The sequence below is a fragment of the Pan paniscus genome, chromosome 10, assembly GCF_029289425.2.
Source record: "Pan paniscus chromosome 10, NHGRI_mPanPan1-v2.0_pri, whole genome shotgun sequence".
NCBI classification, from domain to species: domain Eukaryota; kingdom Metazoa; phylum Chordata; class Mammalia; order Primates; family Hominidae; genus Pan; species Pan paniscus.
In genome coordinates, this window is record NC_073259.2 from 117,341,926 (window position 1) to 117,368,583 (window position 26,658).

At 52.7% G+C, this 26,658-nt stretch overlaps 1 protein-coding gene across 4 annotated transcripts in view; it reads right to left on the minus strand.

The window, feature by feature from the left end:
• Positions 1 to 2,841: 2,841 nt before the first annotated feature.
• The window catches only part of FOXN4 (forkhead box N4), a 31,276-nt gene continuing 7,459 nt past the window's right edge, over positions 2,842 to 26,658 (minus strand). Inside the window, exons 1-9 of one of the 4 annotated variants that reach the window (XM_055096096.1) lie at positions 15,635 to 16,262; positions 15,022 to 15,167; positions 12,920 to 13,044; positions 12,708 to 12,818; positions 12,265 to 12,392; positions 11,500 to 11,596; positions 10,161 to 10,368; positions 6,278 to 6,670; positions 2,843 to 4,793 (exon numbers count right to left, since the gene is read on the minus strand). In XM_055096096.1, coding sequence (XP_054952071.1) covers positions 4,534 to 4,793; positions 6,278 to 6,670; positions 10,161 to 10,368; positions 11,500 to 11,596; positions 12,265 to 12,392; positions 12,708 to 12,818; positions 12,920 to 13,044; positions 15,022 to 15,167; positions 15,635 to 15,723 — 1,557 coding nt within the window. In that variant the 5' untranslated portion in view covers positions 15,724 to 16,262 and the 3' untranslated portion in view covers positions 2,843 to 4,533. Of the gene's footprint in view, positions 4,794 to 6,277; positions 6,671 to 10,160; positions 10,369 to 11,499; positions 11,597 to 12,264; positions 12,393 to 12,707; positions 12,822 to 12,919; positions 13,045 to 15,021; positions 15,168 to 15,634; positions 16,263 to 26,658 lie in introns of those variants that run through there. The other 3 variants (XM_055096094.2, XM_034934427.3, XM_055096095.1) reach the window with 3 other exon arrangements.

Sequence of the window (26,658 nt, forward strand, 5' to 3'; positions counted from 1 at the left end):
TAGGAGCCTACACTAGGTCATTACAGTGCCATGGAGGGGTGAGGAGACCTGCAGACTTGGGGTTAAATCCCAGTCACGTAACCTCAGAGAGTTTTTGTTCCTATGTAAACCAGCAAACAGATGGTGTCAGCTGAGGTCTCTGAGATGTGATAAAAGACCGTGGGGAAGCACAGTGTCATTTGAATCCCATCTCTACCCTTTACTAATTATACCTAAGCTACCTAGCCTCTCTGAGCCTCAGTTTTCTCTTCTGTAAAATGGGGATGTATTTATTGTCTATGGCTGCTGTAAGAATCCCCACAAATTTAGTGGCTTAAAACAATATAAATTTATCATCCTACAGTTCTGGAGGTCAGAAGTCCAACATGTGTCTCCCTGGGCTAAAATCAAGGTTTCAGTGGGGCTGCGGTCCTTCTGGAAGCTCTAGGGGAGAGAATCCATTCTCTTGCCTTTTCCAGCGTCCAGAGGCTCCATTCCATTCTCACAGCATCTTTAAATCTGACACTGACTCTCCTGCCTCCCTCCTTTACCCATAGGACCCTTATGATTACATTGGCCTACCTTGATAATCTGGGGTAATCTTCCACCATTTTTTTTTTTTTTTTTTTTTTTGAGACAGTGTCTTGCTCTGTCACCCAGCCTAGAGTGTGGTGGTGCAATCACAGCTCGCTGCAGGCTCGATCTCCTGGACTCAAGTGATTCTCCTGCCTCAGCCTCCTGAGTAGCTGAGACTACAGGTGTGCACCACCCTGCTTGGCTAATCCTTTGTTTATTTATTATTTTTTTTTTTGTAAAGATGGAGTCTTAGTATGTTGCCCAGGCTGGCCTCAAACTCCTGGGCTCAGGCAATCCCTCTGCCTCCCAAACTGCTGGGATTACAGGTGTGAGCCACCACACCCGGCAATTCGCCCTATTTTAAGGCCCCTGATTAGCAAACATAATTCCATCTGTATCTTTTATTCCCACTTGCCTGGTAATAACATATTCGCAGGTTCCAGGGATTAGGACCAGGGAGGAAAATAAGGATAGATTGTGTCCTGGTATACACTGCAGGGAATAAGCTCCCTATACATGCTAGTGAATGCTGTTACTATTTTTGTTGTTAGAATGTGGGTGATTTCTCATAGAAGGGGAAGAAAAGCTTTAGAAACATGATCTCTGAGCCTCAGTTTCCTCATCTGGGAAATGGGAACATCCCACTGGTTGTGCAGGCTGTGGTGCGGTTCCGGGGAGATGCTGCCTGACTAGTGTTGAACTCTGTGCAGCACACGGCAGGTGCTTACATGACGGCAATTTGCGTTTTTTCTCCCATTAGTTGCTCAACCCCAGAAGGAGTCTCATTCCCCCCATGTCTCCTGTATGCTTTCTTCTGGTGTCATCATGGCCAGCTGGCACTCTGGCTGTGAGCAGAGCTCTGCCTAGAGCTTGTGACCCTGGCATTTTTGCCTGGACTCTGCACACCTGACTCCCCCTTGCCCATGGCCAGGAACAGAAGTCAGACTCAACTGTGGCTCCCAGCCCTTTCCTGGTGGTGACCCAGTGGCTGGGCTCCATTCTTCCAGCTGAGCACTCCAGGATATGGAGGGTGCCCCTGTACCCTAGCTCCTGCAAAGTCCCTGGGGTATGCTCATTGGCTGTGAACACTGTGGCCTAGGTCACTTGTTCCCCACTGCAGCCAATTTCAGAGGGTGGCTGGGGGCTGCAATGCTCTTTTTGGCCAGGCTGGGTTCACAGGGTCATTTAGGAGCCAAGCCAAGAGAGGATGTTACAGGTGCTGGGCAGAGAAAGCCAGGCTGCTGCAGGCACCCTCTCCCTACCCCATGCCTGGCCTCCACCAAGCACTTCCTGACACCACCCATAGCCCATCCTCCCAGACAAACTTCCTCACTCATGAAACGTTGCATGTGCACGAATCTGGTCTCCCCTGAGGCTGCAGGCCACTTCCTGGGTGGGCTTAAGAGTTAGACTCCTGCCTGTAATCCCAGCACTTTGGGAGGCCGAGGCGGGCGCATCACGAGGTCAAGCGATCGAGACCATCCTGGCCAACAGGATGAAACCCTGTCTCTACTAAAAATACAAAAATTAGCTGGGCATGGTGGTGTTGCCTGTAGTCCCAGCTACTCGGGAGGCTGAGCCAGGAGAATTGCTTGAACCTGGGAGGCAGAGGTCGCAGTGAGCCAAGATCGCACCACTGCACTCCAGCCTGGCGACAGAGCGAGACTCCATCTCAAAAAATAAAAAAAAGTTAGACTCCTAATTAACACATCCTTTGCCTGTTATATCTTGGACAGCAAGTCACCTGCTTTATTCCCCTGAGCCTCAGTTTCTTCATCTGTGAAATGGGTGTAGTAACAAATCAGACATGCTTCCTAGGGCTGTTATGAGGACCAAATGAGCTAATTTACAGCAGTGACTAGTGCAGGGCCTGGCATATAGCAGGTGCTGGAAGGGGTGTGTCTCTTTCCATCTTGTCTTTTCTGACATGAGGTACACACCTGAGCTGTGCCACTGAGCTCCAGGACACACACTCAGCCAACCCTACCTCTCCAAGCCTCTGCTCTGAGTGGTAAATGGCGTTCACGATCCCTGCCTGAAATGATGCCTGTCAAGCAGCAGGTCTCAGGGACAGTAAATGGAGGCGGTGCTCATTGTAACTTTCATGAAAAACTTCCCCCAGCTTCTGGTGCGATGGGAACTTGGTGTCAGAATGCCTGGGTCTGAGTGGTGTCACCTCTCTGGGCCTCAATTTCCCCATCTATAAATGGGATCTCACCTGTAAGGGGTGAGTGAGTGATGTCATTATCCTTTATCTCCCTTTGACCTTCTCACGAGCCACAGAGCTGCCATTCAGCCTTTATTGATAGAAGACAGTTGCTCAATTCTACACTTACAGTCTTGATGTTGCCCAAACACGGAGTCTTTGTGAATAACAGTTTCAACATCTTATCAGGGGTCATGTTACACAAAGCAGATGAGCAGTGCAGGTCAGACGGGTAGCACTGGGATTGTGTCTAAGGGTGGTGGATACTCGGTAGAAAGTTCCAGAACTGGGAAAAACTTAAAGCTCGCCCTTCAAGGCGGGGCTTAATGCCAAAACTCCCAGGCAGCTGGCTGAGCTGTTGATTAAACAGAACATCCTGGTTCTAGGGTTCGGGAACTCCCAGACACCGAGTCAACATCCATCTGGTGGAAAGAGGGGGATGGTGCGTGAGGCTGCAGCTTCTCCAATTTTGTCTCAGCTTTGCTGGGAGAGCATTTTTCACATTTGACTAGCTCACTCCCCTGTCTCTCTTCTAACCCAGCTATCTGCGGAACTTGCCACTTGGGGAGTCAGTAATTAGCAAGGAGAGAAAAAGAAGCATAAAAACAGCTGCAGGGCAAAGGGAGGTGAGGAAGTGCCAATAAATATCATGCGTTGAAGTTTTGTCCACCACTTGCCACGTGGTTCGAGCTTTACGTGGTTCAGTTGGCTTTCATTCCATCAGGGGTGTCTTAAATCCCAGTACAAAAGCACCCCTCCAGTTCCTCCCTCTCCCATCGCATTTTCCCCTTTGAAAGTCCCCCAAGCCCCCCAAACAATGGCACCGCCCCTCTTAGGTACATGCAAGAAGAGATGTGAATCATGAACAGGTAGAAAAATATCTGGTCTCTAATACGGAAAAAATGGGATGTTTCACAGTATCAACAGTGCTTGCTGGTTCTAAAAAGTAGCCCCAGGCTGCCAAGGGATTACGAGCCAGTTAGAGATGTCATTCTCTGGCCTGTAGGAGTTAGGATGGCTGGGAGGTAGGGAGGGAGAAGGAGTCCCATTCCAGAGGCCTCGGGATGGGTTTGCAGAAGTGGGGTGGATGGGCCACAATAAATATAAATAAATTTACACAAGGTCACGGTACCCGGCATGGCCCAGGAATCTGCGCTAATAAAATTCTAACAGACTATCGGAAAGGTGGGGCTGAAGGCCACCTGGACCGGCTCCCATTTCAGAGTTCAGCTTGTCCTGTCCAAGAGAGAGGCTCAAGCTTCTCCGGCTCCATTTCCCGCCCTGGGCCTGTCCCCCGGAGGCTGCGGCTGAGGTTTGATCCACTCAGCCATTTCCCATGAGGATGAATTCAAGGGCTTTCACCCCAGGGTGTTTCCTTAATGCACGAAGGTGTCCCAAAATGGGGTGCAGGTCATTGAGGTCACGCAGCCAGGATCCAGGATGGAGAAGTCTCACTCAACACGGCCAGGCATTGCGGCTCAGGCCTCGGAGGAGTGTCAAGGAGTCGGGGGATGCTGGGTTGCTTGTCCACCTTCCTCCGTCCTTCTGACTTGGAAGAGCCCCCAGAAACTGCTCCGGAAGCTCCAGGGGGAGGCACGAGAAGGAGAGGGGCTGCTGAGGGGAACCGCTTCCCTGTCCAGCCGGCAACTTCGCCACAGGTCCAGGAGAGGCTTCAGGGACAATGAGGGACCTGCCTTCTGGGAACACCCTGTTCTAGTCAGTTCTCTGCCCAAGCCGGGTGCCGGGGTTCCAGGGCAGGTGAGGCTGACAGCTCAAAGCAGGGCTATAGGCTTGTTCCCCTGTGCACCCAGGTACTGGGAGGAGGAGCTGGTGCCCGATGCAGCCACACTGTCCGGAGTGGAGTACGCTGTGTAGAGACCCGTCACCTGCAAGTCTGGGAAGGACTGGTCGCTGCCACCCGAGGCAGGGGTCAGGCCTGAGGCCCCCAGGTCACAGCCAAGCGGGGAGTCTCCAAAGGCGCCCAGTGTGTCCAAGCTGAATCCCTCATCCTTCATCTCCTCCCACAGGTTCCCTTTCAAAGACAAAAGCATTAGGGTGAGCTGGCTTCCCATCAAATGACCTGAGTTCGAATCCCCCATCTTAGGGAAGAGGCAGAGACCATGCGTGGTGTCTAAGTCATGTGTTGTAGAAAAAGGGCATGGGGCCGGGCCTGGTGGCTCAAGCCTGCAATCCCAGCACTTTGGGAGGCCGAGGTGGGTGGATCACTTGAGGCCAGGAGTTCGACGCCAGCCTGGCCAACATGGCAAAACCCCATCTCTACTAAAAATACAAAAATTAGCCTGGCCTGGTAGCGCACACCTGTAATCCCAGCTACTTGGGAGGCTGAGGCACAAGAATCACTTGAACCCAGGAGTTGGAGGTTGCAGTGAGCAGAGATTGTGCCACTGAGCTACAGCCTGGGTGACAGAGTGAGACTCCACCTCAAAAAAAAAAAAAAAAAAAAAAAAAAAAAAAAGCATGGAAGGGCCAGAGTCGCAGCAGCCCCGGGCCCTCACCTTCCCACTGAATGTCCTTGGGAAAGTCACTTCCATCTCAGAACCTCAGAATAAGATGGAAATGATCAGTGAACCCAGCTCCTAAGGCTGTGGCACGGGTTAAACAAGACGACTTGTGAAAAGCATTTAGTTCTCATGGTATCATTATGGTCAAAGCCAGGGGGACAAGACAATGTTTCTCTTTCTTCAGCACGTTGAACTACACAACAATCCAGGGGGAAAGAGGCAGGGAGGTGCAAATATACCCACTTCACAGCTGCAGCTGACTTGCCACTTGTCCATTTCCCTCGCTAGAGACAGAACTCAGGGCAGAGGCTGTCTCCACCCTTGGCTGGAACATAAGAGCTGCACCTGTGCTAGTGAATGGATGAAGTCTGAGCCTTCACTGAAACCTGAAATTCCCTTGTTCGTTCATTCATCACGTCCCATTTATTGGAGATGATCATGCGGCAAGGCAGCAGGTCAGAGTGTGACCTGGCATGGGGCTGGCACATGTGAGTTGAAGCAGTTACTGATGAAAACTTTGGGGTCAGAGCGAGGTTTAACTCCAGACTCTGCCACTTACTAGCCAGGTGACCTTGGGTGAGTGACTTCACTTCTCTCTGCCTCAGTTTCCTCATTGGCAGAACAGGGATGTGGAATGGTGGTGACCTCAGGTGATGCCTATGGAATGCTTTGGCCCGGTATACAGCAAATGCTCATTCCCTGTTGGCTGCCATTGGCTATAACAGGTTGAACATCCCTAATCCAACCAAACATCTGAAATCTGAACTGCTCCAACGAGCATGACATTTGAGTGTCTTGTCGGAGCTCAAAATTTTTTGGATTTTGGAGCATTTTGGATTTCCGGATTAGGGATGTTCAACTTGTAAAGGTTGTTGCTATGGGAACAAGACTGTGGGGCAAATGCAGGCAGTACAGTCCTCTCCCTCACTCCCTTTGGCCCCCGGGCCTCTCCCCTCCCCATTCCATTCCCATCACTCCATTCCTCCAGCCTCACCCTGCAGAGCGAAGTCCATGATGCTCGGGTCGAGGGCATCCACCTCAGTGTTCATGTCGGTGCTGATGTTGATGAAGTCTACAGGAGCCCTTCCCATGGCGGGGTGGGGGAGCGGGCTGGGGCTGAGGTCCGGCAGGGCGTGCAGTGGCGGGGTCTGGGCTGGTGCTGGAGAGTCTGGAGCAAGATGTGCCTGGGGCTGGACCTGGTGGTGCAGGGGGACTGACTGCAGGGACAGGGTCATCAGTGGCTGGGGTGGGAGCTGGGAGACAGCCAGGCAGCCATGCGCCACGGCCACTGTGGTGGCGTGAGTCAGCACGGGGGCCTCTGGTTCCCCCGGTTTGCCGGGGCGCCGGCAGCTTTCAGGCCGGTCGGAGATCAGCTTGTCCAACTCCTCTGCAGGCAAGTGGGAGAGGTCACTCAGAACCCACCCAGCAGTTACCGGGCCCCAGCCCAGGCCTGGGTTCAAATTCCAGTGTCACCACCTGTGTGACCTTAGCAAGCCTCTTGGACACTCAGAACCTCTGTCTCCTCACCTATGAAATGACACAGGCATCATCTCATCTCACAACTTACATTGCCACCCATTGTAAATGAAGGTGTCTATTAAATACTTCTCTGTGTCCTAGCCCATGCTGGGTGTCAATATTTTATTATTTTAAACATCTCTGCCCATCTAGCAAAACATCATACCCTCTGCACACGGTTGTTGTGGAAATGTAACAAAATCACAAACTGTGCAGAATCTTTGAGGAATAAGAGACAACATCAAAGGCTGGGCTCATGCAATCTCAGTGCTTTGGGAGGCTGAAGCAGGAGGACAGCTTGAGGCCAGGAGTTCAAGATTAGCCTGAACAACATAGTGAGCTACCATCTCTACAAAAAATAAAAAATATGAGCTGGGCTTGGTGGTGTGTGCCTGTAGTACCAGCTACTTGGGAGGCTGAGGTGGGGGGATCACTTGAGCCCAGGAGGTTGAGGCTGCAGTAAGACATGATTGCACTACTGTACTCCAGCCTGGGTGATAGAGCAAGACCCTGCCTTTAAAAAAAAATGTCATCAGATAATAACACTAGCCCCTTTCATCGGGACAGTGCCTTACAGGACAGCCCTGTAACCCTAGGGCTTCACTTAACTCTCATAACAGCCCTGCAAGAAGGAGGTAAGGCCGCGATTACAAATCCCATAAGACTGGGACAAAATGTATTAACATGCAAGGGGCCCTAGCCACTCCCTGCTACTAAAGAGACATTAAGAAGTGTTGCTGTGGGTTAAAAATCCTTAATACTCTTGGATATAAACAAGTAAAGACAAATTACTCTCATATTATTTTTGGTTAATGGCTATGTCTTGTTGAGTGCAACACAGGGTTGATAGTAGACTGGTAGGGTCCCCAGATCTATTTGGGTTGTACCCATTTGAGAAATGAGAGCGCTTGGAATGTAGAAGGCAAAATAACTTGCCCAAGACTTCACTCCAAATATGTGTCAGTACTGGCCCTGGGTCTCAAGCCAGACCCCAGAGCTCTCGGTGGGGTGGGCGCGATGTCATACCCCCTCAACTGAGGGACCATTGGCTCCTGCTATAGCCCTTCTCCCTGCCTTGAGTTGTTCATCCCCAAGCCACACTGCTAGCCCCATTCCTACACCGCACGGTGATACCCAACAGACTCTGGCCATACTCCGAAGGCTGGGGCACAATTAGCCTCCACGTCACAGTCCCCATGCATATGTCCCTTGGATGGCCCCTCCTCAAATCCATTAATTTTTTTTTAAAAGCAGATGCAATCCTTTTTCTAATTAGGAACAGGATAGAAGTTTTGGAAAATACAGAAATATGTGAAAAATATAAAAGTTATCAATGGTCTCTCCATTCACAGTAAAGATTTTGGTGTATTTCTTCCCAAACACACAAGCATATTTATTCTCATTCTCTCGCTCGCTCTCTCTCAGATACATACATTTTTGCGAGGGAAGTGAATATGGATATATATGTATTTTAAAATATGATCTTGCTGTGGATATTGATTATAACCTGCCCCTTTTCACTTATTGTTTGAGAACTTTTTTTTTTTTTTGAGATGGAGTCTTGCTGTGTCACCCAGGCTGGAGTACAGTGGCTTGATCTCGGGTCACTGCAACCTCCGCCTCCTGGGTTCAAGTGATTCTCCTGCCTCAGCCTCCTAAGTAGCTGGGATTACAGGCACCTGCCACCATGCCTGGCTAATTTTTGTATTTTTAGTAGAGATGGGGTTTCACCATGTTGGCCAGGCTGGTCTTGAACTCCTGACCTCAGGTGATCCACCCGCCTTGGCCTCCCAAAGTGCTGGGATTACGGGCATGAGCCACCGCACCCGGCCTAACATTTATTTATATTCCAAAAATATTTTAAAATATTTCTCATTTCTAATACTTGCATGGTATGCCATTCTATTTATTTAACCAACCCCTATTGTGAGATGTCTGGACTGCTTTCTGTGTTTCACTCTTAGAAATAATTTTGTGATGGATAACTTTGTTCACAAACCTTCTGCTCAAATCTTTGCTCTTCACAGTACACATCATCAGAAGTAGAATAATTGGACCAATCCATGGGTACCATTTGCAGGTGTTTGATATATTAGCTTTCCCTCAAAAAGTTTAACAGCTTAAATTCCTATCCATTATATACGAAGCTCTCTATTGTTCCACATCCTAGCCCACACTGAGTGTTACTATTTTAAACATCTCTGACAATGTGGTAGGAAAGCAATGTGTAACCCATGGTTGTGTAGTTTGGCATTTCTGGGCAAGAAACTATGGATGACAAGTGAGATCCAACAGCTTTTCCTGTTTTTGATCAGGCCCCTCTACTACTCCTGCCACTGGATAGGGTTGGGGAGGGGGAGGCCTATTTCATAGGAGGGGAGGGAGGTTTGCCAGACGCCTGTCTTCCCATCATCCTGGCTGAGAAGTGTTGCAGACTGGGTAGGGCATAGGCAGAGCTGGGGCTGGGCTGGGAGGAGGGGCGCGTGGTGTGTGTGTGCATGCATATGTGTGCGTGCATGTGTGCGTGTGCGCACACACTAGGGGCTGCCCGGGCCTCTTGGCCATGCTCTGGTGGATGGTGGCCAGGTCCTTCCTCTTCCACTTGTGTGTGCGCACGTGTGTGCATGCGTGTGTGTGTGTGTGCGCGCTGTGGGCTGTCTGGGCCTCACCAGAGTTGGCCATGCTCTAGTAGATGGTGGCTAGGTCCTTCCTCTTCCACGTGTGTGTGCGCACATGTGTGTGTGTGCATCCAGGCCTCACCGGGGTTGGCCATGCTCCGGTGGATGGCGGCCAGGTCCTTCCTCTTCTGTGTGTGTGTGTGTTTGTGCATGTGTGTGCATTTGTGTGTGTGCGCACATGCTGTGGGCTATCTGGGCCTCACTGGGGTTGGCCATGCTCCAGTGGATGCCAGCCAGGTCCTTCCTCTTCTGCGTGTGTGCACGCACGTGTGTATTGGTCTGTGTGTGCATTTGTGTGTGTGTGCGTGCTGCAAGCTGTCTGGGCCTCACCGGGATTGGCCATGCTCCAGTGGATGGCAGCCAGGTCCTTCCTCTTCTGCGTGTGTGCGTGCATTTGTGTGTGTGCGCGCATGTGTGCATCTGGGCCTCACTGGGGTTGCCCATGCTCCGGTGGATGGCAGCCAGGTCCTTCCTCTTCTGTGTGCGTGTGCGTGTATTTGTGTGTGTGCGCATATTTGTGTGTGCGCGCGTGCGTATGCATCGGCTTCACCAGGGTTGGCCATGCTCTGGTGGATGTCGGCCAGGTCCTTCCTCTTCCGTGTGTGTGTGTGTGTGTGTGTGTGTGTGTGTGTGTGTGTGCGCGCGCGCGCGCGCGCGCACTGCGGGCTGTCCGGCCCTCACCAGGGTTGGCCATACTCCGGTGGATGGCGGCCAGGTCCTTCCTCTTCCACTTGTGCATCTCCTCCTCCATCTTGTCGATGCGGGCCAGGTTCAGAGCCCACAGGCAGCCCTTGCGGGAGGAGCCGCTCATCTTGTTCTCCACCTTCTCGAAGCACTTGTTAAGAGACAGGTTGTGCCGCACCGAGTTCTTCCACCCGTCGGGGGCCGTCTATGAAGACACATGGGCATTCAGAGGCCTCCCTGTAAGCCCTTCCCCCTACCCCGGGGATCTCAGGCCTATAGGGGCAGGACACCGCGGTGGCAGGAGTAATTTGACAGTGCCTGACACTCAGCTTCAAGTTGGAGAGACAAGAGAGAGTGCTGGGGACTGAGGCCAACTGGTGTGGCCATGCCCTGATGAGAGGGGAACTGCAGTTCAGCTCTGGCCAACTGTTACTATAGGAGGATGCAGCCTGGCCTGCTGGATCTTCCATATTCTCTCTCCCATTCAGGAAGCAAGCAAGGAAGAATGATGCCAATAAATGGATAACTGATCGAGTGTATTCAATGCAAATTTACTTTTTTTTTTTTTTGCGACAGGGTCTTGTTCCATCACCCAGGCTGGAGTACAGTGGTATGATCACGGCTCACTGCAACCTCAACCTCCTGGGATCAAACAGTCTTCCCACCTCAGCCCCCCAAGTAGCTGGGACTACAGTCGTGCACCACCAGCAAATTATTTTTAAATGCTAGATAACCAGATATCACAATGCATCTCACACCACATGTGTACATGTGTGCACACACACTGTACTGCAGTATTTTTGCTAAGGACACTGTCCAGTCCAGGGACCCCACAGCTTGGTGTACCCTCTAACTTCCTGCTCCACTTTTTGCTTTGATGCTAACAAGGATAATGCTACTAGTGGCCAAACCTATGCTGGAAGCTGCCAGGCCCTTTATCTGCAGGATCCTCACTGACCCTGCCAGCTTGGGATGATTCTCCACCCCTGACAGATGAGGATACTGAGGCTCAGAGGTGAAGGCTTTTGCCAATTCTGTTGTTTTGCATCATTATGTTGTACTGAATCTGTGCTGAGTACCTAGTCTGGTGCCTCTACCCTTTTCTCCTTGGGATGCCTAATGAACTCCTCTTCATCTGTCAGAGCCCAGTTCAAATGCCCCCCTCTCTTTCTGACTTTCTTCTGTGTGAGTGTGTGTGCACATGTCCTAACCACCAGATGTACAGACATAACTGGGAACCAAAGAGGGTTGGCCCAGGGCCAGCCCTGGATTCTGGCAGCACCAGGAAGAGACCAGGGCAGCTCCAGCACCCCTACCCGAGCTTGGGACCCCTCACCTTGAAGTAGGGGAAGTGCTCCTTCATGAAGCTGTAGATCTCGCTCACAGGCAGGCTGCCTGTCTTGCTGTTCTTCAGGGCCATGGCGATCAGACAGCTGGGGGCAGGAGGTGGGGCGGGGCGGGGCAGGGCAGGGCAGGGCAGGGCAGGCCAGGGCAGGCCAGGCATGAAAGGGTCTCAGGCTGACAGCCCAATGCCGCCTCTGCCAGGAAGCCTGCCCTGCTTGACCCTACACACTCACACACAGTGAGCTCTCAATATCTTTTCATGGCCCGATGTCTTTCCCACCCTTTGCCCTTTCTCCTTGACCTGGGCACAACAATTGGTACTGACTTGAGAAATCTTACCCTTTCCCCTCTTTATTGCATCCCCATAATTTTAATGGCTATGAGCCTTTAGACTTTACCTAGGTTGTTTCCCCCTCCCCAAACTCCCACGAGGTATACAATACTATTATTTTGATGACTTTTTACATTTGGGGAAATCGAGGCTCAGAGAGGTCATCCCACTTCCCCAAGGCCACGTGGCTTGTGAATGAAGTGAACTGTGGCACTGGACTCAGGTCTGCAGTGGGCTCTTGACCTGGGGGACCCTATGATGCGCCTTCCTGAGAACAAGTCCCACCTGGGGGTTCCCCACTCCCCAAAACCTCCCCCTTGGAAGTCTGGGCTGCCACACTAGCTGTCTGAGATGCCCTGAGGGCAGCCTCATCCCTCTCCTCCCGGAGCCGCCCTTGGCCCTGACCCGGCCCACCCTGGACCTCACCTGTACGAGTAGATGGGCTTGGGGTAGTGTTTGGGGTGCAGTTCTTGAGACGAATGCACAGCCACGTGGGGCTGGGGGTAGGGGGGCCGCACCCCAAATGGGGAGCCATAGAGGCCCACAGGAGGGCACTTCCCACAGGCAGGGGCAGGGAGAAAGTGGCAGAGAAAGAAGGTGAGAAATAACATACGTCACTCACAGTAACACTGTCCCCACCCCAGTTTCAAAACACCTTGTGTGGGGATTCACAACCGTCCAGGAAACAATCTTGTCTCCACTCAGGGCAGGAGTTTTGGGGGAACGGAATGAATGACCCCATGACATGAGCATGGAGGGAATGTTATCCCCATGTGCTGGGTGAGTAAACTGAGGCTCAGAGGGGTCCCCGGCCAGCCCAAGGCAGGGTGTCTGCTGCTCAGTCCAGGGCTCCCCTGAGCCCTTGGTACCTGCTGGGCACCCGGGGGGAGCGGGAACTGTGGTTGGGTGGCAGGTGAGTACAGATGCGGCGGGTCCTGCAGGCCAGATGAGGGCTGGCCCCCCACGGGGAACTGGCTCATCTGCTGGGCAGGAAGAGGAGGAGACAGAGGGTCATGGTGGGGGTAGACACCCAGTCTGGAGGGCACTACCCGCCCTCCGCAGTCCATGCAGTGCCACTTACGCTGTCTCTGTGGCCAGTTATGGGGCCCAGACCTGGCATGCCTCGGGGGGCCATGCCTGCTGGGCCATGGAGAAGGGGACTTGGAGTGGCTCCCACATGCAGGTCGGCCACCCCAGCCAAGGCACCTGCCGGAGAGAAGCACAGAGACGCTGCTGGGCTGGAGGAATGGTGGCTGCCACCAGGAACAGCCCAGTGCCCAGGTGTCTCCAGAGAACGGAGCCAGCCCCTTTCCTCGGACCAGGCACATAGTAGGTGCTTGGCAAATCACTTCCCTGGTGTGTAGTGAAAAGTAGGTTCTTACCAGCTGTATAACCTTAGGTCAGCCTCAGTTTTCCCATTTGTACTTGACCTACTGATACCCCTAACTATAAATCTGCTGTGAGGGTTAAATGAGATAATGTCTATCAAGTGCTTAGCACACTGCTGGGCACATGATAATATCTCAATAAACATGAGTCAATAATAAATGATAATCGATTATGTAATACCTTAGTTCCTGTCCTTCATGAAGCTAAAACACCAATTCACGGTTCATTTCTTTTCCTCAAAAACATGCCATGGCTCCCGAGTGCCTCTAGGTTTAGGTCCAAAGTACCTTTGTGCCTCCTCTCCCCTTTGCCAAGCCCTGCTGCTCCACACAGGATGAGAATAGCAGACATACTTCCCCCATCTTGTGCTGGGCTTGTGACAGACATTGCTAATCTATCACAGATTCTTACTGCTCTAGCCTGATTTTAGGCAGCCACCTCCAATCAAGCAAAGTTGACCTGCAGGATGGTCTTGCCCTAGGGCCACCTCTTCCAGGAAGCCCTCTGGGTCCTTCAGCTCTCTTCTGAGTTCTGGCTGCCACTGTCCCTAGATCTGTTTGTCTTGTCCTTCTCTCTCTGACCAGATCATCAGCTTCCTAAGAACTGGGACCACAACTTATATCATTCATTGCTCCAAATGGCTGGCACAGTAACAGGCCCACAGAAAGTACCCAGCAGCCACAGTGGGGAAAGAAGAGGAGAGGCGTCCTTATTTCACCATTTGTTAAACACCTCCGTATTCAAGGCACTTTCTGCATTGAATCCTCACAATGTCTCATGCAGGCAGTTCTGTTACACTTTTGCTGCAGATGTGGAAACCAGTCAGGGCAGAAAGCACTTGGCTGAGATCACACAGCTGTCCCCTGGGCGTTCTAGATCAGGGGTTGGCAAACTGGCAGCCAAACTCTGTTTTTGTAAATAAAGTTTTATTGGCACAGAGTTGCATTGATTCATTTACATATTGGCTGTGGCTGGTTTTGTGTTACGATGGCAAAGTTGAATTGTTTTGACAGATCAGTTGACCTACAAAATCTAAAATATTTACTACCTGGCCCTTGACAGAAAATTTGCTGACCCCTGCTGTACATGCTTTGCCCAAGAACGATTTGCCCAATGAAATAAATAATCCTAGACAAGTATTTTTCAACCACTGGTACTTTTAATATACTGTTGTTTAGTGTTTTGTCACTGTTTTGCTTTTCTTCAATACTTTCTGTGTCTCTAAGCATTTTATCCATTTGCTGTGATTGCACCTAACTGCCACTAGCTGCCTTTTATTGAGCATCTACTGTGTGCCAGCCCCTACACTCAGCACTTTCCACACATTATCTCTTGGAATCCTCTTGATCAGGGGGCAGCAAACTTCTTTTGTGAAGGGCCAGATGGCAAATATTTCAGGCTTTGCCAGCCAGATGGTCTCTGTGTTTTTACAACCCTTGGAAAACGTAAAATCCATTCCTAACACAAAGGCTGTACAAAAACAGGTCGTAGGCTGCATTTGGCCCACGGGCTGTAGTTTGCCAACTGCCCTAGAGGTTCAAGATGCACCAGTGTGGCAGCAGGACTCTATTCACAGAAACCTTAGCTCACCCAGGGCCTGGCGCACAGTTAAGCAAATGATAAACCACATCTCTCTAAGGAAGGGAGCATTTGTCCCATTTTACAGATGCAGAAAGAGAGGCCCAGAGAGACTGGGAGACCGGGTCATGGCTGCACAGTGGGTGGGTGGCAGGGCTGGGAATCACCCCTCTCCTATATCACCCTCCTCCCTGCCTACCTTGTCCCTGAGCCTACCTGGGTGTGGATGTGGCACGCAGGGGCCACCCAGGTCCACGCGGCCACTTGCCATCTGCTGCAGCCGAGGCACATCCACCGCCGTGAGCCACGACAGCGACTGCAGGTCCCCGGGAAGGTCATCATCGCTGGTGGTGGCTAGAAGCCTGCAAAGAGGAACAGAGAACTCGGGCGGGAGGGGGAGCTTAGGCCAGCTCCTGGGGGTGCGTCCTGACCTCTGGAAGCACCCGCTTAATGTGCCTCATCTCCCCAAGCCACGCCAGCCCTCCAACCTGCCCGTCCCCAGGACTGGACACGGGAACCTGGTCCCAGATCCCTTTCGGCAGCCAGATCTTTCATCCTCATCATTCCTTCCTTAGCCCACTTAACGCATCCTACTTAGCACCTACCACATAAACAATGCACACGAATATTTGTTGAGGACTTGACCGGTGCCAGACACCGGTCAAGCCTTTTTACACTCCCAGTCACCCTATGAGGCAGGTGTTATTATTCCTATTTTACAGATGGGGAAACCGAGGCACAGTTGGAGCTCACCTACTATGGGACACTACAGCACAGAGCACTCAGGGCCTGTGGTCAGGGTCCCACCTGCTATGACAAGATCAGTCACCTGACTCCATGTCCAGGGCAGTTTCCTGCTGTACTGTAGCTGTGAGGAACATGGAACTTGGGAACGGTCTGCGTGGATGATCCTGCCATGTGCTGAGGCAGCTGAGTGCCTGCTACCTGCCAGGCCCTGGACTCAGCATTCAACAAGCGCTGTCCTGCACAATCCCCACAGCTGCTGTGAGATGTAGGGTGGGCCCATACTCCCCTTGTACAGATGAAAAAACTGAGGCTTGGAGCACCGAGTCACCTGCCCAAGGCGACACAGAACAGGAGGTGGTGGGGCTGAGACCCAGTCAGTGCCTCCTGAAGCCTGAGCCCTTCAATTCGACCTCTGGTGGTCCCAAGAGGCTCCAGTTAGGACCCACACCCACCAGCCGCAACAGATTCATGGGCAAAACATCGGTTGTAGTGGATGTAGGATAGCTGCCCATGGAGGTGCCAGACAGGTCGGTGATTTGGGATAGCCATGTCACTCCCCAGTGCCCTGAAGTCACACTTGCCACGCGACTCCGAGAGCATCAGGTCTTACACCACCATCCGGGCCCTGTCGTGATGGTGCAGACCAGCCCAGGAGCACACGCCTGACTCCACCACATCTGCCACCCCTGTAGCCAGGGGCTTTCTGTGTCACCACCAAGAGGCCCACAGTCTAAATTCTAAGTTCCATGTTTCAAAAATAGCCTCATAGATTGAGGGGCAGAGAGAGGCGGGACACCGACCCATCCTGCCCTGGTTTTCTGCGCCTCTCGGAGGCTCCAGCAAAGCCCGGCCCCTTCCCTCCCTCCATCTGCTTGGCCAGCTCTGCCTCACGTTCTCCCTCTCCCTCCTCCTCCCTGTCTCTCTCTCTGCTCCTCCCCATCTCTCCCCTCTTGTGTTTTAGGGCCACAATTAGCGTTACCATGGCCACACTGCTCAGTTGTCACAGGGCCGGGCCCTGGGCCCACAAAGCTGGCATCAGGTGACTGCCTGGCTGCCCCCGCGATTGGCTGCCTCATAGGGAAACAGGGCCTGGAAACGATTTGAAAACGCGGCCGGCCGTGTCAGTGGCAGCAGTTGGCCCGGCTGCTGTCCCCCGGCATCCCATTGTGTGACAAACGACTGTTGCCCCTGTGGCACGTGGCCCCCATTGTCCCAGGGTCTCAGTGCAATTGTTTCTGCAGCCCCCCGGCTGCCACCCCTCCGGCCTGCTCGTAACTCATCTGGCCAAGTGACAGCCACGGCCCCGGGCCTGGGCGATACCATCTGTCCCCTCAGGCCCTGGGAGACCACGGGGTGAGGTGCAGGGGCAGGGCCTGCTATGCCACCCGCTGTTGGGGGTGCTGGCCAGTCCTCACCCTCCCTTCCTCACCCACTGGCCAGACAACCTCCCGGCGCCTGGTGGTGCCAGCCATGCTCCTGTTCAGTAACCTGCTGTGACTCCCCACTGCCCTGGCTGCTCTGCTTGGCACTGCGGTAACAAGGAGAAGTGGAGATGGGTCCCTGCTGGCAGGTTTGGTAAGGTGGCTGCCCTCCAAAGCTCCCTGAGTAGTCGGGGGAAGGGGCTATAAATAAACCAGGTTCCTAAGTGCCACTGTGGGGCAGGATCTCTGGCAGCAGGTAAACCTAACAGGCAGTACCCGTGGTGGTTAAATGCTTGGGCTCCGGATTCTAATCCTGGTTTCCACTTGCCTGTGTGCCCTTGGGCCACTGGCTTAACCTCTCTGAGCCTCAGTTTCTTATCTGTATAATGGGGATAACAATAGCTGTTATCTCATAGGATGTCATAAGAAATATGTAATTGCATGTAAAGCACTTGGAACAGTGGCTCACGGTCAATGTAATATGAATATTTAGCTGCTATTAATATTAATACCAACATTAATGCTCATATTAATATCCACCAGGTCGCCAGGGGGGCTGGAAGTACACTGAAGCTTTGGGGTCTGGGGGTCACACCGACATGCCCCGGCCACTGCTACCACTAAACACTCCCATGTAATGAGCACTGCCTGCGTGCCAGACCCTGGGTTTTACACTGGCCCCATTTTACAGATGAAGAAACTCAGGACTGAGTGGTCACTTCAATGCTGTCAGCCTGTTTCCCTATAGAGTGAGGATTACACGAAGTCACGTATAAAGGGCTGAGCACAAGGCTGAGCATCTAGTTGGGCTGAGTCAATGGCACTATCCTGATTCTTCTCTTTCCTGCTACCCGTGAGCCCCTCTGGCTCCCCCTTCCTGCAGCCCCACTCCTTCTGCAGCCCCCCGCAGGCCCAGGCAGGGCTCACCTCCACGCCTTTGCATTTGCCGTTCCCCTTGCAGGAATGATGCCCTTTCTGCTCCCTCCCCTGCACCCATGCCCACCCCTGGAGGCTCACTGCAAAGTCTGACTTCTGGCCTCTTCACCCCAGACATCCTGCAGACATCACTGGACCCCACCTCTTACTTTACCTCTGGAAAGCAGAGACTGGTTTGCTCCCAATCTCACAGTCTGGAAAAGGACCAGGGTTGGGGTCCTGACTCCCTGTGCAGGTTCCTGCTACCCCGAGAGCAGCACCTCCGCTGGGAAGCCTTTGCTACCCAGACCCCAAGCACAGGGACCCACTCTGCACCCTGACTGCTCTCTACACTTCGCCAGGACCAGCCAGTCCTGCACTGTCTAGGTCTCTGCCCCATCACTCTGCCTTCTGGCTCATTGAGTGTTGGCTCCAAACCCCATATTGCCCCATGTCCTTGCACACAGTGGGTGCCTTTGTTTGTTTTTTGAGACAGAGTCTCGCTCTGTCACCCAGGCTAGAATGTAGTGGCACGATCTCGGCTCACTGCAACCTCCGCCTCCTGAGTTCAAGCGATTCTCCTGCCTCAGCCTCCTGAGTAGCTGGAAGTACAGGCACACGCCACCACACTGGGCTAATTTTTGTATTTTTATTAGATATGGGGTTTCACCATGTTGGTCAGGCTGGTGCTGAACTTCTGACCTTGTGATCCGCCCATCTTGGCCTCCCAAAGTGGGTGCCCTTTAAATGCCTGCTTGGCTGGTTGAAATAGGCTGACCGCAGGCCACCAGCGCTGAGAGTTGGTGTGACAGTGACGGTCACATCTAGCTCTTTTGAACTGACAGAGCTGTCTTCCACCTCCTCAGGTCCTTGCCACAGCCCCAGGACAGGGACAGAGAGTAGGCAGCCCCACTTCACAGAGGGGGAAGCTGAGGCCAGCCCAGTAAAAGCAAAATCCCTTTGTTTATAAGCGAGGCAGTCAGAACTCAAACCCGGGTCTGTCTGCCTCCCTCAGGTGGTTCCTGTGGCACTACAGGTGGAGATCAGACGTCTTCCGGGGGAGATGCCCCACCCTCGGTCCCAGGCTCTCACTTGGGGCTGCGCAGACCGGCATCTCCCAGAGAGCCAGTTAAAATGCAGAGTTGGGGCCCCAGCTCAGACCCTGAAGCCCCACCCTTGGGACTTCCGGCTATGCTCTGGGGGAAGGACAGCCCACAGGGGACACGGCCAAAGCTCAGGCTTTGACTGGACAGATCTAGGTTCAAGTCCTTGTAACCCCTGGGCTGCGTGACCTTGGACAAGTCACTGCAGGTCCCTGGGGCTCCAACCCCTGGCTGTCGTAGGATCAGGTGAGCCACTGTGTGACTGACTTTTGGCATGTGCAGTCCCCATCTCCCTTCTCGGGGGTTTGCTGTACATGCTCGGGGTCGATGGCCAGGCCCCTGCTTCCCCACTACTCCAGGCATCCCAAAGGTGGTCTGGTCCTCTCTTGTGCCCACTGCCCATGCCAGAATGTCCACCTCAGTGCACCTGACAGGTGGCCCCAGCCAGCACCCTGGACACCTGCAGTGGCTGTGGGCACCAGGAGCACTGTGGTGGGAGTCCACTGGCTCCGAAGCCTGGCTAACTTCCTGCTGTCTCTTAGGGTCTCTCTGGCATTCAGGCATGTCTTCTGCGTGCACGGCAAGGGCCAGGGGCTGATGCACCAGGGCCTACATGAGAATGTCTCATCCCCCAACCCCCTGCCCACACTGACCTCTGTCCCCTGCAGAAAGGTCAGCACGTGCCCCTCTCCACAGTGGCACGTGAAGCCCCCTCCACACCTCTCCCTCATCAGTGCCTGAAGTTCCCTCATTAAAGGCGTCCCCATGCGCCCTCGCCTCTCCTGGTGCCTCATTTGAGATGTTGTAAACTACAGGGCTCACAGCAGCTGTAACTCAGGAAAGACTCCTTGGTTCTGGAACCACCCATTCTGGCTTCTCAGCCATAGGCCCTGGGGAGGGCACTTAATCGCCAGCCTCAGTTTCCCACCTGTAAAATGGGCATGAGTGATAATAATAATAATAGTAATAGCCGCAATACCTCATACCCCCCAGGCTGGCACACTGGTGTGGAGGCGGAGTGGCTTTGTGATCCACCCTGCCATCTTAGAGGGTTTGGGAATATTCCCTGGTGTGTGTGTAACAGAGAGAGCCACACAGAGAGAGACCCTAAATCAACCTCCTAAGTTTCTCCTCTACTGGAAAATGACAGGACATTTTTAATTCAAAGAAAAAGGCACATTCTAGCCCCACTGCCCTGGGCTCTCCTCCCAAGGCCTGTTCTGCTCCCCATCTGGGTGTGTCACTTCAGTTCCTGGGCGAGAGGAAAATTCAGCCCTGCTAACCCTGAGTCCCCCATGTCACTGATGCCTGCCTGCCTAGGGTCACCTCCAGAGGAGGCTTTGAGAAGAATCAACTGCAAAGACCCAACTCTGGCCGGGTGTGGTGGCTCATGCCTGTAATCCCAGCACTTTGGGAGGCCAAGCCAGGCAGATCACCTGAGGTCAGGAGTTTGAGACCAGCCTGGCCAACATGGCGAAACTCTGTCTCTACTAAAAATACAAAAAGTAGCTGGGCACGGCGGCGTGCGCCTGTAATCCCAGCTACTCGGGAGGCTGAGGCAGGAGAATTGCTTGAACCTAGGAGGCGGAGGTTGCAGTGAGCCAAGATCATGCCACTGCACTCCAGCCTGGGCGACAGAGCAAGATACTGTCTCAAAAAGAAAAAGAAGACCCAACTCCTTCCACCCGCTTCCTCCACTCTCCCTCCATCTCTGACTCCCCTTCTCTTCTTCTGTGTCTGTCACTGTAACTGAGGGGCCCTAGAAGGAAGTCCCAGCCCTGCCCTTCAGGTTTGGTGGCATCTGATGTGCTTCCTAACCTTCCTGAGCCTCAGTTTCCTCATCTGCAGAATGGGAGCAACAATGATGAAGGCAGAGCACCCACAAGAGCTCTGATAAGTGCCTATCCTCTCCTCTTCCCCCTTCTCTGACATGGCGTCCAGGGTCCCCGATCTCCCATGGACCTGTCTCCACCCCACTCACCCACAGTCCCCTGCATGGTAGCAGCCCTGCTGCTGGGTCACCCAGAGGCACTGAGCCAGGCTTTCTGGGGAAGAGGCCGGGTACCTGCAACTAACGCATCCCCCAGCCTCAGGTGGTTCCTGCGCACCCCGTGCTGGGGAGCTGTGGCCCCACCCCGCCCTCCAACCTGTTCAGGTGACCCCCGTGCTCTCACTCAGGTGTGGTGTGTGACAAGCCTCCGTTGCACTGAAGATCCCGGCTGGGGCCAAATGTCCTTCCCCCCTTCTCTGTGTGCCTTCCTCTGTGTCTCCGCGCCTTCTGTTCCCTCACAAAGGATGCCTTTCCTTCTCCCTCTCTGCACCTTTCAGTGTCTCCCCATTGGATTCCCGATTTCTCTGAGCCCCAGGGAGCGCTCTAGTTGGTCACAATTTTCTTCTGAGCCCAACTGGTGGCCCCAGGGAGGGCAGGGGCTACACCTTCAGGTCTTGAGGGTCCCTAAGGGTCTGGCAGGGAGGAGACAGGACAGGACAGGGGTTGAGTCCCCTGCTGGGTGCAGGCAGCCCCCAGAGACCCTGATGCTGAAGCAAGGACCCTCATGCCCCCAGGGGAGGAGCCAAACTCCCAGTGCCCAGCACAGGGCCAGGCACACAAAGGCTGCTCCACAAGTACCCACAGATGAACACAGATGAGCAAACAGACCCAGCATTCTGGTTGCTCCACCCACACTCCCCTGGGGTCAGCTGTCCCCCCATGGATGTGGCATGGGGTGGACAAGCCCCCGGTGTGCGCCCAGCCCTGAGCTAAAGCCACTTTCTCACTGGATCTCACATCATCCTTGCAAGAGCCTGATCAGGCAGGGATTGTTATCGTCACCACCTTCCCATTTGCCAGACGAGAACACTGAGGCCAGAGAGGAACAGGCCTGTCTAGGGTCACCCAGCCAGGGAGCGGTGGAACCAGGACATCCACCTCCAGAGACTGGGTTGGCCACAACAACCCTGTCCTTTTCTCCCTGGCTGAAGAAGTGTGCTCTATTACAGAGGTCAACAACCTCCAGGCTGAGGACCAGTACTGGTCCGTGGCCTGTTACGAACCGGGCTGCACAGAAGGAGGTGAGTAGCAGGTGCCTGAGCTCCACCTCCTGTCAGATCAGCAGCGGCATTAGATTCTCACGGGAGAGTAAACCCTATTGTGAACTGCACATGCAAGAGATTTAGGTTGTCCACTCCTTATGAGAATCTTTTTGTTTTGTTTTATTTTGTTTTCTTGAGACAGGGGCTTGCTCTTGTCGCCCAGGCTGGAGTGCAGTGGCATGATCTTGGCTCACTGCAACCTTCACCTCCTGGGTTCAAGTGATTCTCCTGTCTCAGACTCCCAAGTAACTGGGATTACAGGCGCCACCATGCCCAGCTCAGTCTTTGCATTTTTAGTAGAGATGGGGTTTCACCACATTGGCCTGGCTGGCCTTGAACTCCTGACCTCAAGTCATCCACCCACCTTGGCCTCCCAAAGTGCTGGGATTACAGGCGTGAGCCACGGTGCCCAGCCTCCTTATGAGAATCTAATGTCGGATGATATGAGGTGAAACAGTTTCATCCCGAAACCATCCCCCTTCCTTCACCCGGTCCATGGAAAAATTCTCTTTCACAAAACCAATCCCTGGTGCCAAAAAGGCTGAGACTGCTGCTCTATGATGTCTAGAAAATCCTCGCAGTGTCTCCCCAATAGGCAGGCACAAGCAGCTATTTACATTTAAATTCATTGAAATAAAATCAAATGTACAGATTTGGTTCCTTGGCCCATCAGCCACGTTTGAAGTGCTGAATGGTCACACATGGCCAGTGCAGATATGAAATATCTCCATCAGTGGAGAAAGTTCTAGGTGGCAGTGATCTGAAACAATCTTTTCCATCTTGATGGAAAAAATCTGTGGTGTTCTTACATTGCCTTAAAACAACTAGAAATTTGATTTAGATCTGGAAATTTAAGGAGATGATTCCATGGAATTTTGAGTTTTAGTATGTTTCATTATAAAAGGAGTCCCCCATCGCCATCCCCACCACCAGCAAGGAGGTTGCAGGGAAGAGCTCTGTAAACAGGAGCTGTGCATTAGGGCAACTCACAAAGTTGTGAGCCCCCCGTCCCAGACCTGTCCAAGCAGTAGCCGAGGGGATGAACTGCCAGGCCCCTGCTGGATGAAAGATGAGCCCAAGCAACCTGTACGGTTCCTTTTGTTTCAGGTTTTTTTTTTTTTTTTTTTTGCTTTGTTTTGTTTTGTTTTTGTTTTTGACATGGAGTTTCGCTCTTCTCCAATGGAGTGCAATGGCATGATCTCGGCTCACTGCAACCTCCGCCTCCCGGGTTCAAGGAATTCTCCTGTCTCGGTCTCCTGAGTAGTTGGAATTACAGGCACCCACCACTACATCCAGCTAATTTTTGGCATTTTTAGTAGAGAGAGAGTTTCACCACGTTGGCCAGGCTGGTCTCGAATTCCTGACCTTAGCTGATCCGCCCACCTCGGCCTCCCAAAGTGCTGGGATTACAGGTGTGAGCCACCACGCCCAGCCCTTCTAAGGTTGCTTTTGATGCAAAGACCCCGACATTTGGGTTCCTTTTGATGCAAAGACCCCGACATTTGTGGGAGAAACCTGCAGGTGAACCCCCTGGGAGCATTTCCAAAGTTCCATCATCTTGGGCAAGCACCTTTCCTTCTCCAGACCTCAATTTCCCCAACTATAAAGCAGCAGCAACAGAGTAGAGGGTCCCTCAGGGCCACAGGTGTGAGCTCCTCCTGGCTGCGTGACCTGGGGCTGGTGACTTATCTGCCCTGGGCCTCAGTTTCACTGTGTAGACAGTGGGAATAATAATAGCAGCTACCCTAAGGGAGTTGCCTGAGAGAAAATGACAACAGTTCATCAATAATTTATTTAAGCATCAGATCAGATGAGGCATCTGGTCTGCTGAAAAGGGAGGCAGAACTATTAGTTCAGGGGTCCCCAGGGTGACTCCTGACAATGTGTCTTTCTCAAACTACGTGGGTGATCTGTCACCCACAGGGAGTCCTCATTGGTGAGCAGAGAGCTTTTTGGGCAAAAAGAACATAAAAGACCTATCTGGTGCTCCAGAGTCTCCCCGAATTCAATAGTTCACCAGCAACTTCCCCCGCCCCCAAGGACGCTTCTTGCTTTTCAAAGCTCAGCCTTTTGCAGATGCATATTTTTCCTTATCAAAACGCATATGCACACAGACACACACACGCACGCATGCACACTACGCACACGGATGCACACATATGTGTGCACACACCACACGTGCACACGCACAACACACATATGCACACACAACACACACGTGCATGTAAACGCACACATGCACATGCCCACAGACCCTAGAGGCTTCATCACCCCCTTTAACAGATAGGAAAGGTGAGGTCAAGCCAGGTGACCTCGCCAAATCCCCAAGTTTCAGCAGCCCCCGGTAGCTGCTTCAGCACCTCCCTCCTTGGGCCTCGATTTCCTCATCTGGGATGCCACTAGAGCCCCTTTAGGCAGTCCCCCCTCTGCCAGGAAGTAGGGGGATGCTGAAGGGTTGGGTCCCCTTTTGAAGGGACGGAATACATGGAGCATTCAAGGTCTGAGACAGATCCGGGCAAGGATTGAGGTGGCACCCTGGGAACATCAATGTCAGAATAACACTCTATCATTGGTGTAATCCATTTCCCAAGTACCTACTATGTGCTTATTACTTCACGGGTGTTACCTGTGTGCCCTTGTGAGTTCTGCAATGCCACATCCTAAGCCCATCCCAGCGGGGCAGCCCAGCCCCGGGTCCCCCTTTGCTCTCTCTGTGGCACTGCAGTGGAGTGGTCACCCAGGTAGGCTTTGGGGTCAGCCAGGCCTAGATCTGGCCACTTAGCAGCTGTGAGAATTGTCTGCAGCTGTCTGCCTCTCTGAGCCTCAGTTTGCACATCTGTAAAATGGGAGTGCTCATCCATCTCACGAGGAATGGTGAGGATTGAAGGAAGGCACACAGGTAGGCCGCTCACCCCAGTGGTGGTGGTCCCATTATAGTAAACATCTCCTGAAGAGTATGGAGAAATAGGCCCCGTGAAGACAGCCAACAGCAGGGTGTCCGGCACTCGGGAAGTGTCTGCTTTATTCCACAGCATTTCTTGAACTCTCACTTGCCAGGCACTGTTCTGGCAAGCAGAAGCAACTGTCCGCATCCAAGGAGATAACTTTCTGATTGACGCCAGAATGCACAGGAGAGACCCCTGCATGGGATGCCACCTTCCTGCCAACCCCCTAGGTCCAAAACTCTCCAGTCTCCCAAGAGCCTGTGGGGACAGCTACCTGTCATCCTCATTTCACGGATGGGATGGCTGAGGCCCAGAGAGATGAGTGACATGTCTCAGCCACATAGCATATCTGCAAAGGAGCTGGGATTTGAACCAGGGACGCACTCAGAGCCTGGAGCCTCTTCACTCAGCTGCTCTACCAGTTTGGTTGAAATGCAGGAAGGGCAAACCCTCATCATATCATTTATTTAAAAAATCAGGGTGTGTCCAGGCATGATGGCTCATGCTTGTAATCCCAGCACTTTGGGAGGCTGACGCAGGAGGATCACTTGAGGCCAGGAGTTCAAGACCAGCCTGGACAACGTACTGACACCTTGCCTCTACAAACATTTTTTAAATTAGCCAGGCATGGTGATGCATGCCTATGGTCCCAGCTACTTAGGAGGCTGAGGCAGGAGGATTGTTTGAGCCCACAAGTTTGAGGCTGCAGTGAGTTATGATTACGCTGCTGCACTCCAGCCTGGGAGACAGAGCAAGACCCTGTCTCTAAAAAAATAAAAATAAAAAATAGAAAATAAAAAAATCCAGCTGCCAGGTATCCCCATGGTGTCACAGTCACTTGTCAGGGGACCCTGTGGTAGCTCTGGGCAAGGCAAGACACCACTGGAATCCATGGCTTCCATCCTACGCTGACTGGGAGATCAACCCAACCCACTTTAATGGACAATGTCCTTAATCAGTTGTGTTGCTGGAGGGAGGAAAGAAACCGGCAGGGAACAGGAGGACAGGGACCAGGGAGACCTGCATTCCAGTCCAGCTCCACTCTTAATGGGGAAGTCTTGGGCAGATAACTCAATGCCCTTTGAACCCCAGCATCCTCGTGTGCCGAACAGAGGTGAGAACAGAGCCTGACTCTTAGTTCGGGGTAGGCAAACCATAGGTGCCATGTTTGGCTCCAGGTAGGCACTGGAGAACCGTTTGTGGAATGGATTTAACACCCAGCAGCCAAAGTGACCTCTTACAAGGGACATTGGAACCTGTCATTGTCCTTAAAACCCACCAAGGGAGTGAGAGTCAAGCTCCTCACCTTGACCTGGCACTCGGCCATCTCCTTCCCCACCTCTCTCCTTCCATCCTCTCTGCTCTACCAACCTGTCCATCTCCCAGTTCCTCAAACATTCTAATTCTCACTCATCTTAAGATCACTGTACACACTGTTCCCTCTGCCTGGAATGCTGTTCCATGCACTCATTTATAGCTGGCTCTTTCTCAGCCTAAATGATCTCTCCTGCAAGAGGCCCTCCCAGGCCCTCCCTATCTCTTCCTGTGTGTGTCCACAGAATACTTATTTTGCAATGAGATATTTACTTATACATGTTTCCAGTCTTTCTGCCATAGGATGGCAAGGAC